We start from the raw sequence: 21,957 nt of genomic DNA on the forward strand, positions 1-21,957 counted from the left end.
TTGTATTTTTGCTTGTGTGTTTTTTCTATTGAGTGTCCTCATCTCATTTTGTTTTATCTTTGTTGACACTGTGACAGTTGTTGTTTTAATAGAGGAAAAGGTAATACCACAATATTGACCGCTGTACCGCAGGTTTTGTTTGTTTGCCTATTATGTCAATTTTTGTTTGCTCAAATATTGTTGTCAATATTATGGAATTATACACAACTGTCATACAAGTGAGTGGTTTAGCTGTTACTATAGAGACCATTTTCTACATAAGGAATGCATGTACCAATTCAGGATTATGTCAGTTCTTTTCCATTCATTTGATGTATTTGAACTTTTGATTTTGACATTTGGCTTTCTGTTTTAAAGTTTAAAGTTTCCTCACAGTTTAGTATTTTTTGTTAATTTACTTTTTGGGGTCTTTAAGGTACGGTTCCAAACACAACACGGTGTGTGTAAGGTTACAAACTCCTTGTTTGTATAGAAATTAATGGAGGCAACTGCTGCATATAAGATTTAATTTTTATATAAATAAAGAGCACATTGTTTTAAAAAGTTGTTGGAAACGACGCAGACATGACTTTTGTGTCATAAAACATATTTTGATTTTAAAAATTGAGATAAGATTCACATTAGTATGAACTATTACAGGTATTAGAAGTAAAGCAAGGGGAGGAGTTAAAAACCAAGCAAAACTACCAGCTTCAATGTTAAAGTCACATGACGGCTTTCTGTATGTGAATACCAGGACAACGTTTACTCAAGATGAACATGATCAACGATTTCATTATCAGGTATGGATTTGTCCTGTGGACATATGTGTATCTCCACTTGTACGACTTTGCCCCCCGCAGAGCTATAGAAAAACAGTACATTAACGGGTGTTACACGGACTCTTTTTAGATGATACACGGACTCTTTTTAGTTGTTACACGGACACTTTTTATGAATAGAACCACTCGTGCATGATCAGTGAGTTCATGGGCACTTTAACTTTCAATTAGATTTGAACTTTTTTATTCACCGACTTATTTCCTGTCTTTTTATTGAACAAAATATTTACGTTAGCATCAATATCTTTTTTCAAACATTTCCAGTAAAATACTATTCATATCAGTACACTAAGGGATTAGACATTTAACTTCAAAAGGGGGAGGGGGTATGGTTTTCTCCTTAAAAAGATATTTTGATCCCAAATTTTATGAGAAAAAAATTATTATGGTCAAGCAGATGACAAATTAATGTTTTGCATGATTCCTGATTTTCCGAATACCGTAAATAGTGCTAATTTAAACAAAAACATTTGGGTGATGGCGTTGAAAAGTAAATAATAATTAATATACTCAAAAAAGAACATAACGCCCCCTTTATAAAGCAAAACTATTCGGTCAATACATGTTTTCTTCAATATATGGACATGAATAGTATTTTGGACAATGCTGAAAGTAAAGAAATGATGATACTGACGTGTATATTTCAATAAAAATAAGACAGGAAATAAGTAAATAAAAATCAAATCTTATCAAAAGATAAAATCCCTATCAACTCACCAATAGACGATTGATCCTATAAACAAAAAGTGTTCATGTAATACGCGTCCAAATAAGCAGCAAATCTATAGAAGAAAATCATTCAACTTATGTCATCAATTTTGGACGGTAGGCTGCGATTGGATCATATAGTAACACGTGTTTAATCACGATCAACACTTGCAGATCTAAGAGACGAGCATGAATTTAAAAAAAAAATAAAGCATATGCCTGAATATATATAAATTTTTAATATTAAGACAAAATCCATTTTTTCATAAAAAATGTATTACTAATGAAGTAGGAAATTCATTCTTTTGATACATTTATATTGTTATCGAATTTATATCAGTGGCGGATCCAGGTCCAAATCCAGGACAAAACAGGGGGGAGGGGGGGGGGGGGTCCAACTGATAAACATCACAGCCTGTTTGTTTTAAAATGAATTACCCCCCCCCCCCCCCCCCGCTCTCCGCTTTCCGTTTCATCCATAAAAATCAAACGTTATCCTATTAACCACTAAAATATTTCTTTAGTATATTACTTTCTTACGAAGTTGCATTTTAAAAAGTCTTAAACGTGTACAGCATTCATCTTTTACTTGAAATGGTTCTTTTTTTATCAAATTATAAGATTCCTGATTTTTTTTCTTAAAAAAAATCTCGGTTAAAGGGAAATGAAAAAAAAATTTGTTTATACTATTATAACTTACATTTACTGCTTTATGGCTATCTAAGTTTCTCAAATGTTTAGTCTTGCAGAATGTATTATTACTTTATTGAAACGTCGTACAAGTCAGATAAAAAACAAAAGTAACAAAATAAACTGGCCGGTAACAACCAGCCGAATAGTTTTTCTGCACTTGTAGTCAGGTCAAGGTCCTCGGCTATCGCCTCGGACCTTGACCTGACTACTCGTGCAGAAAAACTATCCGGCAACGGTTGTTACCGGCCTGTTTCTTTGTTACCTTTGTATTTTATCTAATACTTACAACTCCAAGAAGTTATTATTTTAGTGAGAAATATGTTTAAGTTTCAACTATTGAACTACAATGTATTATGTTTAGTGTGTTTTTCTTAAATTATCCTTTCTTGTCGCCTCTGTTGTCTTGTGATAACGTATTTGTTGACGTGTGCATGAGGTCGTGGATTCGACCGAAGACCAAGCGAATTAAAAGACTTGACAATTGCTGCTTCCCCATTAGAAATACGACGTTGAAAAGCCAAAGCAAATATTTGTTAGCTCGACGAAAAAACAAAATGTGTACGGATGAGTTGACATGGTATTTTTCTGCTTAACCGTGTCAACTAGAGCGTTATTCTAAATTATTATGTTATCCCGACTTTGCACGTAATAGTTGTCACTGAACGATAAACATACTTCCATCATTTACCATTAATCCATCCAAACTTTCACTTTTTGATTTTGGTCCCGTTTGTTTTTATATGCTAATCAATTTTTCTATTATGTTTCATATTTTAAAGTATGTCGGCCTCCAGCAACATTGAAGATACACGAATTGTCGAAATGCACATCTGGTGCAGTCACATTGTTATCGTTAAACTTGTCTGTTTTACTCTTATGAATACCTATGAATAAGCACTTATGTTATGTGTACTATCATACTCAGTTGAATTCTTATCAAGAAACGCTATTTAATTCATGCATCGGGAAATGGGTAGTGTATTAATGTAGTTAACGTCTAGAGGCTAGAAAAGTCCATTTATCAACACTTTAGTAAAGAATGAAATTAGAACATCTTTTTTCCACGTATCATTTTTTATGTTATAACTCAAATCTTGCACTTACTTTTGGATGCTAGTGAATATCCATAGCATTGTATCCGAATGAAGGATACTGTAGTCCACCTGTTTTTGAAGTATATTATTCAGATTACACAATAATTTGGCCGACCGTCTTGTACCATCTGTATCGATATCTCAGACGACAACATATATGTTGAGTTTGTCCTAATATCAACCCGTTCTCGTTTCTTAAATCGTGAAAATACAAAATGTGACAAATAACCAGAGTTATAAACAACACGACGGGTTCCACATGTTGAGCAGAATCTGCGAACCATTCGGAGCACCTGAGATCCACCCAGGTGTTGGCGGTCTCCGTGTTGCTAAGTCTTAGTTGTATATGTTGTACTTTGTGTCATCCTTGTCCGTTTGTCTTTTTCGTTTTTAGCAATGGCGTTGTCAGTTTGTCTTTTTCGTTTTTAGCCATGGCGTTGTCAGATCAATTTCGACTTATGAGTTGTCCCTTTAGTTAATTTCGCCTTTTTTATTTATACCTGTATGAGAAACCCGACGGGTGGAATAGTTGAAACAGGAACTGCCTTCCCTTCAGAAAGGCATCAGTTTACTTCCGGTCTTGGATTCATGTTCTTCAGTCGTGTTTTTAATGTGCGATGTTTTGTTACTGTTGTTTTCTAAAAATATCATATACATGGGAATAATATATACATATTTAATAAACCTAAGCAAGACAAATAAAAAACTAACCATTTCCAACAACTTGCAATTTTATACTCGATTGGTATGTATAATGCTTTGGCATAAACATATGGGATATTTACTTTTTAATTTGCCAGAATCAATTGTTGTCTGTTTAATGTTTTACATGTTTTAAATACATGATTGTGTACTTTGTTGTCAGATAAACGACTTGCCGAATGGTAAGTTCAAACTACGTTTACACTTGGCAACTATTCCTAAAGAGTTACAGTTAAATGGTAAATCAGTTGGTGGAACTCTTCAAAAGGTAAGTTCCTTTCATGTTTTTGAAGAACATTTGATATTTGATAATGAACGTTTTTGTATTAAAAATTAAAAATATTTGGAAATATCAATTTTGCTATTCAGAATAGTTGTATCTTTATTTTTCAGTTTTAATTATTACTTATTACATTTCATGGGTCTGATGCTGTTTTCGGGATTAACCTGCATCAGTAATGCAAAATAAAGGCAACAGTAGTATACCACTGTTCAAAACTCACAAACACAAACATATGAAAATTCAGGGTTGACAAATATTTAACCACCGTGACGACACGATCTATATTTCCAAAAGATTGCGAAAAAGAATAGACAATCCATAAGTGGATACATTTTCGAGATGGAATTGGAACTTTTGTAACTAAACAGACAACTTAGCAAATATATCTAATAAAACATTTAAAACGACATAGATGATGTAATTTGTAATAATGAACCAATCTTTTTTTTAATTTTATTTGTCAATTTACAGAAAATCTTGACCTCACAAAAGCCAGGTGATTTAAAAGGACCAACGTGTTACTGCGTTGATATCGATGTAGAAATAGAAAACAACAACTTAGAAGTTTATAGCAAGAGTAATGATGTATATAAACATATGGGTAAGAGCATCGTATTTAAAAACAAATTGAAAAAAAACTAAAATACTTAGTTGCATACCTTTTTTTCTCAAAACATTTATGTCCAATAATTCGCATAATCTACTTTATTTTGACATTTTATCTCACATTTTAATAATTCGAAGGTACACAATGTTTTTTATAGATCGTGTAGGTGCCTTAGCACTACTTGACAAAACGTACAAGGATGAAGTTATATCTGAGACATCAATAAAAGAAGAAGAAGTAGAGAAACAAAAGCTTGCAGACCAAGTTTTACCTATTGATACAGTAACAACAAGAAAAGAAATGACTGTGGTTGGCTGGTCACCGAATCTTCTGCAGAATGCGAGTGGCGAGGTATGTCTTATAAATATATATGTAGCTATGTTTGCTATTTTGACGTTGCTATCACGAAATGTGTCAGTACTATAATTGACAAAGCGATGGCTTGAAATATTGGGTAGGTTGTAATATTATTATCCCTCTTTGGATATTTCCTGTATGACTTGTAAGTCTATGATGTTCTTTAATGAGAACTTTTTAGATAATATAGGTGCAATAAAATTATTCATTATAAGGAAATATGGGAGTCTTCAGTCATCATAGATTGTAGAAAAACAAAAAATGATCGGTCTAAAATTCTAACTAAATAGGCAACCTACATGTGTATGAGGTAGGATTTCAATTTATTTTGAAGACTTTCTTTTCATTTGATGAACAACATTATGTGGCTTTCTCTTAACATCAGCAATAGTTTTAAGAAAAAACGTTTCGTTTTCAAACGGTAAACTATTTAATAAGTAAAAGGAGTGGATGATTGAAAGTAATTTCAAACCACTAGAAAACTGTTTTAACCAACAAAAAATTGGCTATATGACCACTTGCAATTGTTAAAGTGCACTTAAAGCCACCAAAAATAGACCAAACTATGTAGTGGTAGACCTTATTGAAATATATGAATGGTTTTAAAATAACAATGAATTACAAACAAATACGTAGTATAAAGTTTAAAAAAACCTTGATTCCCTCACATTTATTGATACGCAAATTGAATAGTCAATAGATGCACAACTTACCCATATTAAATGTACAAATATATTCTTGCTGTTTAAATTAGCGAGCACGTTGTTATATTTGTTTAATTTTTTTGTACAGAGTGGAGACATGAAGCATTGGAACACACAAGGTAATATGAAAGTTTCAGATAGGGGAGGGTTTGGTACTGAAGCCTGCTTTGTCACTGGACACATGTGGTGTTCAAAGTACCAAGAAGTAAACCTATTGGAAACTTTTAGTGCAGAGTATCTCGATAAAGCACCAGACATACAGGTAGGATGAATGTTATTTTCTATGATATGGTTAAAACATAAAACATATTTTTATTTATTGTGTCTGTTTAGTTAACGCATCAATGTAAATATAACGGAATTTGATGAGACTGTCATCAAAGTGAGAGGGTTAGTGCTATAAAACCAGGTTTAATCCACCATTTTCTACATTTGAAAATGCCTGTACCAAGTCAGGAGTATGACAGTTCTTGTCCATTCGTTTTTGAAGCGTTTTGTTATTTGATTTTGCCATGTGATTATGGACTTTCCGAATTGATTTTCCTCTAAGTTCAGTTTTTTTGTGATTTTACTTTTTAGTACTGTATGAAGCACATGTAAAAGACGATCTAAGGATTGCCTCTATATTAAAACACTACGCATTAGATAAACGTTCTTACACTTCAGAAAAAAACAGACTTTGGAAATGATACCTTATTTTAATTTTAGTCATCTTTCAGAAAAAGGACAAGATACAGCTTTTTTTCTGAAAGAAGGATAAAACCAGTATACTTGAAAAAATATCTAGGGCCGGATTAAACATAACTCACAGGTTCCATCGTCCATTTAAACTTCATTATAAGTCAGTCTAAAAGGTCACGTAATAATCAAAGTTACAATTGGTTCAAACGTCAGGACGTCTCTATATAGGATACCGAAAAAGACCAATATTGAGTTATTCTAGTTTACAGTCTATGCTATCAAACAAATGAAACAACAAAAGGGAGACATTATTCTTTGTGTAAACAAAATTCATCGTTCCTAAATATTTTGGTTAATGCTGTTCACAAGTGTGCTCGCTGCCTTCTTTTTATTCATTACGCTATTTGGAGTATATGTTATAATAAGCATCAACAAGGAACACATCAATGACTACGAAACAAATGAAATTTATAAATGGGGTAGAACATTTTTGTAAGATAGACATCCTTATTTACATTACATGTTATCCAATACAAAATAATTTTATGTTATTTAAAACGACATGCAAACAGTTATTATAGAAGCGTTAGCGTAAGTTTATAAATTTGCATTTAGGTATTTGAAATGTACAGACAAGGGCATTGTGGCGGCGGATTCTATTGCTTAACGGCACAACTGATGTCTGAAAAAGGAAAGGTAACTTTCATATTTAGGTTATATAGATAAGACTGAATATGAGAGATACTAAAACAAGAGGTGCAATATACTAAGTGGATATTCAAAATACTCCAGTCAATTATAAATGGAGAACGAAAAGACAAACTAGTTATAAAACAAATACATAGAAAAGACTCATTTGCACAAACCCAACCAAAATATGTGGGTATATAAAGATGTAATTCCTATAATAAATTGGTTTCCATTCATGTTCTAATATGCAAGATAGAGGAACCTTCTTGTTTGAATTCTGATGTACCCATTCAGATTATTAATCTCACAAGCTACTCAGAAAACTATAAATATACATCTTTTATTAAAAAAAAATGAATTCGCAAACTTTCAAGTATGTTAAATTACTTTGTTGGGACCATTTCAAACTGAGTAGGACATTTAAGTATACCTTGGGATATATTTCGGCAACCTTTCAATAAACTGTAAGTTTATACTGTATTATACGTGTAAGTTACTGTATTGTACATGTTGTACTTTTATAGGTATTGAAAGAGTATACAACTGGAGAGATTGGTTCTATTAATATTGCGAATGCTCCATGGAATGAAGCCTCTGTTTTATTTTCTGATTATGGACCTGGAGTAAGGATTGTGGCATTTACATCCAAAGGTAAGAACTGTTAATTTGTAACTTATTTCTCCCTTAGTGTCAATTTGATAACTTCCATTATTGGTGTCTGTCGTCATATTTAGACTTCTGAAAATTTACTGATACCAATTGGCATTTCAAACCAAACTTATGCACTATCATTTCATAGGATTGTAGTTCAAAATTAGTTTATGAAGTTATCGCTGAGTTACCAATATTTAAAAAAAAGAAAGTTTAACTGCCAAACTGGTTCTTTTGTTTTCCTTATCTTAATTGAAGTGATCAGTTGTAACTCTTCAAAACTTACAAGTTAACGTTGTTTCAATAATTCATCTGATTTATTATCCTATAGGAAAAGATGATAAATTTTGGGCCGGTCATTATGGTCCATTTATGTCTGCAGCGCAAATTCGAGTAAGACGAGAGAGCAATCCAGCTAAAGACGATAGCTATACAGATATACTCCAGGTACATTTTTATTACTGTAAAAAAACACATAATTGCATGACAGGACACTCACACCCACAACTAATAAAATATTGGTAAGTTTAGTGAGTGGTAACCAAGAACATAACTTACATCAATATAAAACAACTAATTGATTTGATATGTTGAAATAGTCGGATAATTACTGTCTACGATCATAGAATGTTTTAAACTGTATTTAAAACATATAAAAGTTGAGACATGTGACAATGTCAACAAGATAACTATCATTTTATCAAAAGGATAAAATGTTATAAATTGCAATTTGACGTGTGAACTTCTACAATCAGTACTGTAAAGTAAGGTTTGAATAAAAGAGGAGCGAAAGATACCAGAGGAATAAGTGTACAGCAAATTAAAAGAAAAAACACCAACGGATCCCGGAGTCGTTAAATTTCACAACACTGAACAAAACGAATAAAACTGGGACAGTACAACATGAAATTATAATATTGAAGTACTGAATACTGAACTGTTGATACCATCGGATACTGCCAGTCTACCAAGAGCGGTTTAGACATATTAATTATCTGCTGGTCTCTATTCTAGGGCGACGATTCTGCTAAACGACCAATCATAGACAAACTTGTAACAACTATTTTAACAGACAATCAGGACTTGTTGGAAAATTTTGCTGAGGAAGAAAGTATGTACTCTATAAAATTCTACCGTACCTTGTACGGGACACCTGACACTTATTGACCTGATATTCTAAATGGGTCATATTTATTAAATAGTTAAAGTTTGTTATATGGAGGTTTGATTTTTTTGCTTGCCTTCACTATTATCTAAGAATAAACAAGATTTTATTACTTAAAGCTTGTTCCTGCGTAGCTAAAATCCTACCTGCTGGTATTAAGACTGCAAGACTTTCAAGTTTTTTAAATTTACATTTTTTCATAGTGACAAAGTGTAAACATTGTTTTAAAAAATGCAGATGACGAATAAGTCGCAATTTAACATAGAATATTCTTAAGCTTTTACCTTTTCCGCAGAAATGCCTGTAGACAAGGCTTTTGACAACCAAACAAAGATAACAGTTAATCATGATTTTGTTCCATCAAAACAATGGCAGAGACAAAGACAAACGCGCAAAAAGAGAGAAATAAGAGTTTTTGTGTCAAGTACATTTAGAGATTTTAAGGATGAAAGAGAAGAAATAATTAAAAAAGCATTCAGAGAGGTAAGTAGAATCAGGTATTATAATGTAATCCCCCCCCCCCCCAAAAAAAAAATAATCATTTTTTATATAGAAACAAAAGGATGACATAATCTCACGAAGATTAGTGCTACAAATTATCAATAATTTAATTGCGTTTTATCGCCATTTCATTATTTTCCAAACAAAAAAAGAAAATAATTGTAAATACATGTACGACGTCATAATATATTTGTCACAGTTATTGTGCATTGGAGTACGAGTACAATAACGATAACTAGTCAAAGAATAAATGCCTTAACTAAGAATCATATGCTATTGAAAGTTATATTAAGAGATCGATTTTTGCTGCATCGGTAAAGTCCACTACAAGCTCATATGTCTATCTTATGTAAACGAATGACTGGTTTTAGTTTATATGCTAGTATTTTCAGACTTTATGTATACAAAATGCACCAACCATTAACTACACGGCCAACCTTTAAGGAATAGACTTTTATCATAATGTCATGATGGTATCCTTGATGACTTATCACATTTAGTCTATGAAAGGTGATGCATTCTATAATTTTTGGAGGAATTCAGAATATAAAAGCCTATAAAATATTAAAATAAAACTATCTTTTAAATTTGGTTTCAGATTAACCGAATGTGTACAGATCGTGGAGTTTTCTTCACATATGTAGATCTTAGATGGGGAATTACGAAAGAACAAACGAGTCATGGACAAACTATATCAATCTGTTTACAAGAGGTATCTACATTTTTCTGTAATATCTATTCACACAGGAGGATACATTAAAGTTTCATCTCATAGAGACATAACTTGTGATTAAATTCTGAGGAAGATTAAAAGTGAATGTACATAATTTCTATATGATTTTTAACTCTTAGAAGTTCGGACATATCAATGTTGAAAATATCCCGCACATCTATGTTTTGACCTTTAAATAAAAAATAGTGCATATCAACTTTCCGTTCTACGGTATAATTTTGTACGAAACTTCAAGGTAAATGTGGCATAGCTTTTGCCGCAAAGGGAGTTTCTATGGGGAATTTCGTTGTCTTTATTTACAGAAGTGCAACCTATGAAGAAGAAACTATACGAGTTATACTCAATTTCTTTATTCTTTTCGTTATATATTTTTCCAACTTTTCTTGATTCTTTAAAAAACACCCCATTATTCTATTTTCCTAATGTGTGTGCCTACTTTCCCTTATTCTTTTTTCTTTCATTCTGCTTTTTATACATTGAAAAATGTCCCAGGTCAACAAGTGTAGATTCACAGATACAGTTGTCTATCTACTTTTTGTATGAATTATTGCCCTTGAATGAGAATTTTTAACCATTTATGAGTTTTATGACAAACACTGTATAGTAGATAGAGACAAATTGTAAGAAGATAAAATTACCACCAGTACTAGATCAAACAAAAGTGTGTCATTAGTCACTGCCTAGTCTGCAATATTGAAAATTAGACATTGTCAAATTGCACATAAATCAATCTAAGTGACACAAACTCTTTTGAGATGCTTGTATACCTGTCTATATTCTCCAATCATTATATTTATGCCTCGTTTATTAAGCTCCATTAATGGGCATTATGTTTATGGTCTGCTCGTCGGTTCGTCCGTCTGTTGTTTTGTGTGCACGTCTGTTCGTTTGTCCTTCTGTCACGCTTCAGCTTAAAGTTTTTGGTCAAGGTAGTTTTTGATGAAGTTGAAGTTCAATCGACTAGAAACTGAGTACACATATTTCCTATTATATAATCTTTCGACTGTCAAATTAGAGTTTTGACCTCAATTTCACTGTCCTTTGAACATAGACAATGATAATGCGATTGGGGCATACGTGTACTATGGACACATTTTTGTTATTTTTTAGATCGATAGGTGTCGGCCATACTTTATATGTCTCATGGGTGACAGGTTTGGATGGTGTCAAACAGAAGACAAACCAGATGATGTTCTGAATATGTCATATGATTATGCAATTGAAAACAACCCAAAACTGAAATGGATCGATAAATTTAGATATGATACAAGCGTTACTCAAGTAAGCAATAGTACATTTAGTTTATAGGTCATGTACAGTCCGCTTACATTATTTAAAGTAAAACATTATAAAATGCTTATAGAGATATAAGTCTATGATTGGTAAGAAAGAAAAAGTTCAGAAAAATATTTATAGCTTACATTACCAAAATTGAATTGACAAATATATTTTCGCTCCTGCATTCCCTTTTTACCCTTTCCGTATAATAGCTCGTCTTCTTTTGTTTTAAAATTAACTTTTGATTTTCAAATACATCTTGGACATAGGAATCATTGAAGAAACATATGTTATCAATGTGCGCCTTGCGTGCAAAAATATTGGTACCGTTCATGTTATTACAACCTCATCCTGATCTAGATATAGAAATAAGCATTTGTTTTTACATTCATAATGTATTAAGCAATGACACGAGTTTCATAAAGAGGGGCGAAAGATTCCAGAGGCAGTCAAACTCATAGATCGAAGATAACCTGACAACGCCATAGCTAAAAAAGAAAAAAGACAAAAAGACAAATAATAGTACACAAGACACAATACTGATCAACAGGAACCCTACTAAAAACTGGGGGGATCTCAGGTGCTCTGGAAGTGTAGGCAGATCTGCTCAACATGTGGCACCTGTCGTATTGCTTATGTTATAACAAATCCGGTAAATTGTCTTATTCATTATGTCACATGCGTAGACGTACATATTTCACTTTGTTTGGCCCCCCTTTTTGTGGCACTACAGGGAATAGATAAGTTTGAAGCTCTTTAATTTAATATGTCCAAACAAAATTCTCAAATATTAATGTTGATAATCGACAGGCTAATGTCTACTAAATTTCCGGCTATTTGCATTGGTTCCGGGACTTTTACTACTTTTATATATATAGATATATTTTTTATTTCCGATTTTAGGGTCCAAAAATAACCTTATCTTGCCTTCTCTTTCAAAAACGTGATAAATTTAGGGTGTCAACTCTACTGATGGTCATTTTTTGGCCCCACAACGAAGTTGTCGGTGCCATATAGTTTTACCCTTGTCCGAAATTCCTTAATTCCTTAATTCCTTAATTCCGTAATTCTGTAATTCCGAAATTCTGTAATTCCGTAATTCTGTCATTCTGTCATTCCGCAACATTATACAGAGTTGTTTTCTAAACGCCTTCAGATATTGGGCTGATTTTTTATATGTGAGTTACTCATGATAAGTTACAGATCAAGTATAAGTTTCGTTCTGATCCACTAATTTTTGCCAAAATTAGGGGTTTACAACTTTGAAAATTGTTCAAACATGTAAAAGTCACAGTTATACAGACTTTTTTTATTTACATCATTCCGTCATTTCGCAAAAAAAAACATTATACGGATTTTTTTTCTAAACGCCTTCAGATATTGGGCTGATTTTTGGTATGTGAGTTTACCATGATGAGTTACAGATCAAGTTTAAGTTTCGTTCCGCTCCACTAATTTTTGCCGAAATTACGGGCTTTGGACTTTGATAAGTTGTTGAAAATCACAGTTTTACAGACTTTTTTTCTGAAGTCTTTCAGATATTATTTTTGGTATGTGAGTTATTCATGATGAGTTACAGATCAAGTTTAAGTTTCGTTCCACTCTGCTAATTTTTGCAAAATTAAGGGTTTACAACTTTGAAAATTGTTGAAAGTCACAGTTATACAGATTTTTTTCTATACACCTCCAGATTTGAGCTGATTTTTTATATGTGAGACTACCATCATGTTTGTGTCCACATGTGTTGTTGAAATTGCAGATTCAACTTTTTGAGACGGGGCCGTTCGTCTCGCTTTTACACATCTAGTTTTAATTATTGCTCTGTGATGTCTTAGTAATCGAATGATTTTTTTCTATTTAAATAATTCGATTTAATAACTGTTATTTATGAAATTGTTTCATTTTCGGGTAATCTACTAGAATCCTTCTTTCATATGAAAGGGTCTTTTCTTAGAATAAAGCACATTAACATCCTGTATATAGTGCTGTTTACTAGTATATTATTTACCACACTGTATATTCAATTAAGTAATTTAATGCCTGTACCAAGTCAGGAATATGACAGTTCTTGTCGATACGTTTTTGATGCGGTTTTTTTATTTGATTTTGCCATGTGATTATGGACTTTCCGAATTGATTTTCCTCTAAATTCAGTATTTTTGTGATTTTACTTTTTTAAAATATGAAATAATCTTAACCTATTTTTTTTTGCAGTTGGAGGTGTTCCATGGAGTTTTGAACGACCCAGATCTTGTGAAAGATAAATGTTTCTTTTATCTTCGAGACCCTCCTTCAAAGGAGGATTTTTCAGAGGACGAGTATAAGGTAAACAGCGTCTGTGAATTTTATAATATACTTAAAAACAACAAGTGAAATGCTTTAATATTTGAAGTTGATAAATCAAATTTTTTAAATATTCTTAGAAAAGTTTTCGTGTAGAATATGTGTATTTGCTAATTTAAAAAATTACACTTAATTTATAGGAAAAAAGCAAATTTTGTTTTAGTATGTAAGTTGTATTCTGGTACATTTGATAACTCTATGTTGTATACTGTACGTACTCGATAAGGGAATTGCAGTAAAAGACAAGTACGGTCAACCTAATTAAGAATAATACATATTGATAAAAATTGCTGCTAGTATCCGAAATACAGAATGTTTTGTTTTAAGACTATAGTATCGAAACATATGTTTGTTCAATGTTCTTATTTAGCAATCAATGTTTTTTTAAATGTTTATATATGATATTTTAGCGACTGATATCTGAATCGGATTGGCATCGTGAACATCAAGATTGGTTGAAAGACCAAGTAACTAAGCACAAAGATTTAAATGTGAGAACATTCAAAAAACCATTGGAAGTGTCTGAATATATTAAAAAGGTAAGTTTTGTAGATTAGTAAGAAAAGCCTTTTGCAAATGCTTATACATAAAACATATATGAAGGTAAATCGTTTTCTACTTAGTGTGAAGTATTTTATAAAGTTGTTTCTTATGTTTAAAGAATACATGTAGGTATGGGTCACTATACGTCAATACATGCTCAAAATGTTAAAACCTAGTGATGGTTGCTCATGTTCCTTGAATTGGCATAGCTGCATGCAATACTGTTGGGTAACATTATTTTTATGAGATAGTGTTTGCATTTGACATTAGTAAACGCCGTAACAATGAGAATTTATACAAATTAGAATCTTTCAAATAACGAAATAATATACGTTATGACAGTTATTATTTATTTGGCGTCATTGTTTGACATGTAGTTCATGTTTCTATATCCAAAACTGTATAATTTTACAAGCGGTATTGTTCATGTTATTTTTGTAATGCTTAAAAATAGGAATACCAGTACTGTACTTTAACATTTGCCGCCATCAAAAGGGAGGTGGCAATTTTCAACTTCAGTGCAGTTTTTCTTTAAATATTTCATTTCATCTGTAAACATATCGCTTCTAGGATTTAGAAAGGTGCCTTGATGACGATTTTCCAAAAGGAACAGAGCTTTCCAAACTTGAACAACAGAGAGAGGCACATGCAGCATTTTCATCTGCAAGATGTAGAGTTTATATTGGAAGTCAAGATTACTTTACAGAAATAAACAACAATAGAAGTCAAAATCTCACTCAACCTTTTGTACTGCTTGGAGAGTCTGGTGAATATCAAGATACAATATGTTTATCTCTAATCAATTTGAATGTTCAATTTCAGCTTTCGATTTTTTAAATTATTAAAAGTTTGTAACTAATTAGATGTCAACCAGCCAACAGGAAACTCCTTAAGATGCTAATTGATAGGCGATCAGTCTGAATTTGTAGTAGTTTATTAAACTTATTAAACTTTTAGTTATTTCACCCACTAGTATCATAATTTATTAGATTATTCACGCACTTGGTCCTCTTGTTGTTAGTATTTTATAACATGTTATATCAAAAGTCAGTTTTTTTCTTACTGTCTGTGGTCATAAAATATATTTTACCATAAGTTATTGCAAGGTCCAATTGGTGAACGTTAAAGCTTCATGTCGATTTTGAAATCTGAAGGATACATTTTTGGAGAGTGAAGGGACTTTAATATCATATTTGAGACATTGTCCACCTTATGTATACGCCTTTTACGATTCCATATGAGGATGTCAGTAATATATTTTGCTCGTTTCCAACTGTTTATTGTAAAATGCCTGTATCAATTACGTGAAACTTTGTATAGTCAGATCGCAGATACAGTTTCATACTAGTTCCGGTTGTGACCCAATGGAATAGTAAGTTGCAAGGAAACATTATCTTTCCTAAGTTTTGTATGTGATCATCTGAAGAGATCAGATGGTTAGGCATTTCCTATAAAGTCCCATAAAAATGTAAGAAGTTACGTATCTAAATTGAGCTCCGTTCTAGTTTAGCAATGGTTCTAGCATTTAAAACATTTCTTCAAAATACAGTTTCCCAAAGTATTCAACGGTAAGGAATATTGACATTTTCTAAGTTTGATAAGAGTCAATTGTTCATCCACTATTGTGTAATGACTGACAATTTATTTTAACTCAATCCATGTGTTTTAAAAAAGAAAAACGACGGGCGTGACAGGTGAAACTGGACCTACGAAACCCTTCCCGAGTTATTAACCAACAATGCCCATTATGGTGACGAACTGTTTATTTTGGGACCAATTGGTCAAGTGGAGATCACAGCAGCCATTCACATACTGGTACATGTTTTGTTATTACAGTTTGTATTTCATTTTTTAATTCTTTACCTAATAAATAATTTTGAAAGAATACTATTTAAATTAATACTATATAAATTCATGTTAAGGTTGTGGTAAATCAGCTCTGGTTGCTAACTGGGTGAAGCAGGTTGAAGAAGCAGAACCGGCAACATTCATGTTTGTCCATTTCATTGGCAGTTCAGCTGACAGTGCCAATTACATTAAGTTGATCAGAAGGTAAAGATAATTGTATGCAGGTCATAACATAGAAAGTTTTGATACTTATTCATTTGGGCACAAGTTAGTTTGTAACTATCTTAGCTTGCTTATGGTAAGGTCAAGAGTAACTGTTATATTGATGGAATATGCTCTTTAACTTCGTACTTCATTTCGCCTTTATAATTTTTGGGATTATTGGCGGATTTGAGCGTCACTGATGAGTCGAATGTAGTCGAAACGCGCGTCTGGCGTCAATACAGAATTTAATCTTGTATGATTAGTTTATTTACTACACAACTTAAACATCTGATAGATTGAGGTTCACATGAATTTATGCATTCAAAAGTTTATTATATTGTTCTGATTTTATAAATGAACGAAAATGGTTTATTTTTGCAAACATTTATGAAACATAAAGAATACATTTGGTCAGTTATTCGTCAGTAACACAGTATTTCAAAATAAAAAAAGACCAATGCAAACATTGAAAAAAATCATAGCATAGGTCACTAAATGACATTACAGATTGCTATATGTTATATAAACTAACAACTTTAGGCATGAACTTTGATTTACAGATTAGCATTTGCAAACCAGGAACAGCAGATGCAAAATTTGACATAGTTTGCTTTCCGCATCTATTTATTTCTACTTTTTGCCGTCTATTCCATTTAATGATAGTTATTTCTATAATCATCCATCCCCCGAACTGATTGTCATCGTTTACCAAAACCTTCCTAACATAACTTGTTATTGCACATGGCTTTTACATTTATAGAATAAATAATGTGATAATACAAAACATTGTATTCTGACTAACCTATACGTTTATGTTGGCACAATTTTCCAGTCAATTGTCAGATGTAAAAGATGCTTAAAATGTCAAAACCAACCAAAATTGATATTTTATGTAACCCGAATAAGTCAGTCCTTATGTTCCGCTACAATTGTGCTGACTGATGATTGGTTCTCTATCGCACAGCGCACAAATTAAAATAGAAGATTCCGGAAGATTTTTAAGTGTATAAAGGGTTCAGACTTTATGAACTTAGGTGAAATCCATTACGGAGAGGGACTGAACTGTTTGGGTTATTTTTTTAAGGGTAACCTAATTACTTCTTTCTTATTGTAATCAATTTGAATGATATACTTGTTTTGGTAATCATATTATCTGCTTTATTTTTAATGCTTGTGAATTTGTATAAAAAGTGTGATATTTTTTCAAAAAGATTCATTTGAAAATCTGATTCATAAAAAATATGTTTAATCAAACGGGTCCGGTACAATTCATATTTTTTAAATGTAGTAACTGTTGGAACTAAATTCTCATTATATGTGTTTGCAGGCTTTTTGGAGAAATAAAAGTTTTCTTCAACTTTGACATGCAGATTCCGTCATCTGATTCTATCCTTATTCATGAGATTGGCAAGTGGCTTAGAATGGCTGGGTCATTGACAAAAGTTGTCATTGTATTTGATGCTTTAAATCAGCTCGACTCTGGCGAAGGAGGTAAAATAATATCAAATAAGGACAATAATCTGCTTTTACCACTTTGTAGACTCATATGACATATTTCTTTTCTATACGTATGTCTTTAGCCATACACGATTCTAAATAATTATAAAGTTCTTTCGTTCTTCCAATCAATATTTTTGCTTTACTTTTCTCAGATTAAACTACATTATAAACCCTTATTTGATTTACAAACATGCTTGCAACCTTGAGAGGATTCTATTTTTGTCTCTCATATAAATACTTTCGATTTGCCGATACTTTTCATTTTGAATATGTTGAATGAACTTTAACTGTACACAATGGCTTCATATTTGATCAACAGTTTGGAAGTATTAAGACATAACCTGTGAAAATTTTTCGAATCTGTCAAATCTGTACTCCCTCTGCATGTTTTCTGATAGTTTGTACAACGATAGGGTATACGTAGCACAACACGTGATTTTTTGTTTTCGTTAAAAATCCAAAAAAAACATGTGTATCAGTGTTATTAAAGTAAACAAATGCGCAAATTTTTCATCCTATTTAAATTGTAAAATGATGTCGTTATTATCTTATTTAGAGTTAGAGGGAACGGAGCATGATCTAGATTGGATACCACCAGAAATACCACCAAATGTTTTTGTTTTGATTTCAACACTTCCAGGAAGGGTAAGTCAGCATTTCATGATAAAGGTGTATTTTAAACACTTTAACATATATGTTAGATCTACCGTTATTTGTAATGCAGTTGTTTATGTGAAACAATAAAATTCATATTTTTTGCTTTTTTTACTTTTATTTAGTACGTTTTGTTTTGTTACATTTTCGCAGAACAATTAAAACAACCTGAATATCTAATATAGCAATATCATTAAGCTACTGGTAAGTGATGTGATTTGGTATCTGTTCAATGAAATTCAGACGGATTATAATGGAATTGGGCCATTAATCGTGATTAGTAATACTACATGACCAAGTTTACTACTAATGGGGAACAATTTAGACATGTAAAAATACATACAATCTATCGATAAAGTTTATTGCCAAAATGTACACATCGGAACTTTTATCAACTCATCATATTTCCGCTTAGTATAATGTATAAGTAAGTAAGAAAGTGTGTTTTTTTTAAATTTGTTTGTCATAATTGTTGCTGCTTTATGGGATATCTAGCGTTTATATTTTGTCATGAAATTGTGTTAAGAATAGTTATTAATAGTTCTTATACTCTTAATTATCTTGTTTTTCATAATGACAAATTGCATGACTTATTGTGGATTCTGGTGAATTACAATAATTAAAAAAAAAACAAATACACTCCCGGTTATAAACATTGATAATTCTTTTACATATGCAGGCAATGACAGCTTGCAATCAAGCTGGATGGCCAAGTATGAAAGTACAACCACTACAAGACTCACAAAAGATGCAGATTCTTACTGAGTACCTTGAAGGAATTTATGGTAAAACTCTAAACCAGCAACAAAAGGAAATGATTGTTTCGGTTAAACAAACGTCGAATCCTTTATATTTGAAATCGCTACTAGACGAGGTGAGTTTCTTATGTGTTATGATTTTGGGAATCCACAACTTAGTTAAGTCTAACATTTATCAGTTGTTGATGTTTAGAATCCTGTATGTACTAAGTGATTTCAAATTTGAAATAGTGCTGCCTTAAATGGGTAAACTTGTAAAACCAGATAACTGACAGAACCATATCCTTTGCTGAATTATTTGCAAAAGTTTTAAATATGTATCTTTTTTTATTTAATAATTATCATTATTCTACCTTACAACGTTTGACTGAGTAATCGTGCAACACTAATTAGATCATATTTCATCAATACAAATTTTGAAAACTTTCTATACCAGTCCTATTATTTACCCATATATAAATAAATGCTTCAAGAAGAGATTAACAACATACGTTATCATTTCAATAATGATTATTATACTTATTATAAACAAGAATGTGAAACTTGCAGAAGATGTAATTGATCATGACGTTATAATTTTTGGCATGTTTTCCCTAGCTTAATCTGTTGGATGCCTTGTAGCATTTATTAAAATAATCCGTAAAAAAAAATAAAACACACATTTACATAAAATATATTGTAGGTTCGTATGTATGGCTCATTTCGAACACTCACAGAGAAAATCCAAGAATATTTGTCTGCAGATACTCCACAGGACTTATTCGCCAAAATTTTAGACAGACTCGAAGAAGATTTTGAAAAGGGAGATAATGCAAGGTAAAGCTTCAAACTATATATTGATTGTATTCTCTTGTCTATGGAAATAAATGAAACCATCATTGTCTGAAAAAAAATTGACCGAAATGGTCAGTTGACCCCTTAAGGAGTTATTGCCCTTTATAGTAAATTTTTAACAATTTTTCGTAAATTTTTGTTATCTTTTACAAAAATCTTCTCCTCTGAAACTATAAAGACAAATTTAACCAAACTTGTCCACAATCATTATTAGGGTATCTTCTTTAAAAAATGTGTCTGATGACCCTGCCCACAAACCAAGATGGCCGACCTGGCTAAAAATAGTACATATAGTAAAAAGCAGTTTTTGGCTCATATTTCTGAAACCAAAGCATTTAAAGTAAATCTGACATGTAGTAAAATTGTTTATCAGGTCAAGATCTATCTGCCCTGAAATTTTCAGATGAATTGGACAACCCGTTGTTTGGTTGCTGTCCCTGAATTGGTAATTTTAAGGAAATTTTGCTGTTTTTGGTTATTATCTTGAATATTATTATAGATAGAGATAAACTGTAAAAAGCAATAAATGTCGGCAAAGTAAGATCTACAAATAAGTCAACATGACCGAAATGGTCAGTTGACCCCTTTAGGAGTTATTGCCCTTTATAGTCTACTGGGCCAAGTTCATTATAGATAGAGATAAGTGTACGCAGCAAGAGTGTTCAGTAAAGTAAGATGTACAAATACATCACCATCACCAAAACACAATTTTGTCATGAATCCATCTGCGTCCTTTGTTTAATTTTCACATAGACCAAGATGAGCGACACAGGCTCTTTAGAGCCTCTAGTTTTCCTTGTAAGATTAAGTTGGGGTATTTTGTTTAAATTAAAGTATAATAGCAACCGCGTTTTCATCGGATTAGTACTTGTATGAGCGACAGGATTGATGTCGCATATAGACAAAATGATAGAGCAGAAACTTGTTTCCATTCAGGAGTGACCGGGTACATCTCCTGTTTAAAAATAAATCCTTCTTTTCAGATCTACCAATAATATCTTCTTTATATTTTATTTTTACTTCAAGCTAAGTAAAAGCTTTAAAATGAGCAAATAAACATATTTTATAAAAAGTGATTAATTATCGTTACCATACCACACGAATATGACAGAAAAAAAAAAGAAGATTTATAACTACAAACGTTAAGACATAATACAAAATCCGATGAGAATAACAGATAACTTAGTGATAAAAATAAGATTTACAACTACAAACATTAAGACATAATACAACATCCGATGAGAATAACAAATATAACATCAAAACCAAATACTTGAATTTGGGATAGAAAAGTACCGTGACACGTCTTATAGCAATGCGAATTCACACTCAGTAAACAGTCACAATCGGGAATAATTCACGTATGGTCATAAAAAGATCAGACGACGTAATGACAAACCACGTGGTAAAAATGTCCTTAGTTCATTTGGACAAAGATGCATCGTATGGATCAACCCATTCTTGATGATGTCTGTAAAATTTACGGAGTGTCATTTTTGCCATACGAAGGGGCAGAGGGTATGTTACTTCTGCGAAATGGGAAATTGATAATTGGGAAATTGAAATCGTCCCGTTTATCATACATTTTCGTCTGAAGTCGTCCGT

The 21,957-nt window shown here is 31.9% G+C and overlaps 1 protein-coding gene across 3 annotated transcripts in view; it reads left to right on the forward strand.

Moving 5' to 3' along the window:
* Window positions 1-21,957, forward strand: part of LOC143079297 (uncharacterized) — a 73,351-nt gene that overhangs the window by 31,738 nt on the left and 19,656 nt on the right. For all 3 annotated transcript variants that reach the window (XM_076254555.1, XM_076254557.1, XM_076254556.1), the window contains 20 exons: window positions 640-782; window positions 4,182-4,286; window positions 4,773-4,902; window positions 5,066-5,259; window positions 6,058-6,231; window positions 7,266-7,346; window positions 7,865-7,991; window positions 8,323-8,438; window positions 9,006-9,102; window positions 9,452-9,639; window positions 10,256-10,369; window positions 11,501-11,671; window positions 13,883-13,993; window positions 14,422-14,550; window positions 15,125-15,320; window positions 16,477-16,606; window positions 17,934-18,097; window positions 18,663-18,751; window positions 19,440-19,634; window positions 20,201-20,334. In XM_076254555.1, coding sequence (XP_076110670.1) covers window positions 640-782; window positions 4,182-4,286; window positions 4,773-4,902; window positions 5,066-5,259; window positions 6,058-6,231; window positions 7,266-7,346; window positions 7,865-7,991; window positions 8,323-8,438; window positions 9,006-9,102; window positions 9,452-9,639; window positions 10,256-10,369; window positions 11,501-11,671; window positions 13,883-13,993; window positions 14,422-14,550; window positions 15,125-15,320; window positions 16,477-16,606; window positions 17,934-18,097; window positions 18,663-18,751; window positions 19,440-19,634; window positions 20,201-20,334 — 2,788 coding nt within the window. The remainder of the gene's footprint in view (window positions 1-639; window positions 783-4,181; window positions 4,287-4,772; window positions 4,903-5,065; window positions 5,260-6,057; window positions 6,232-7,265; window positions 7,347-7,864; window positions 7,992-8,322; window positions 8,439-9,005; window positions 9,103-9,451; window positions 9,640-10,255; window positions 10,370-11,500; window positions 11,672-13,882; window positions 13,994-14,421; window positions 14,551-15,124; window positions 15,321-16,476; window positions 16,607-17,933; window positions 18,098-18,662; window positions 18,752-19,439; window positions 19,635-20,200; window positions 20,335-21,957) is intronic.

This window comes from Mytilus galloprovincialis, chromosome 6 (genome assembly GCF_965363235.1).
Source record: "Mytilus galloprovincialis chromosome 6, xbMytGall1.hap1.1, whole genome shotgun sequence".
NCBI classification, from domain to species: domain Eukaryota; kingdom Metazoa; phylum Mollusca; class Bivalvia; order Mytilida; family Mytilidae; genus Mytilus; species Mytilus galloprovincialis.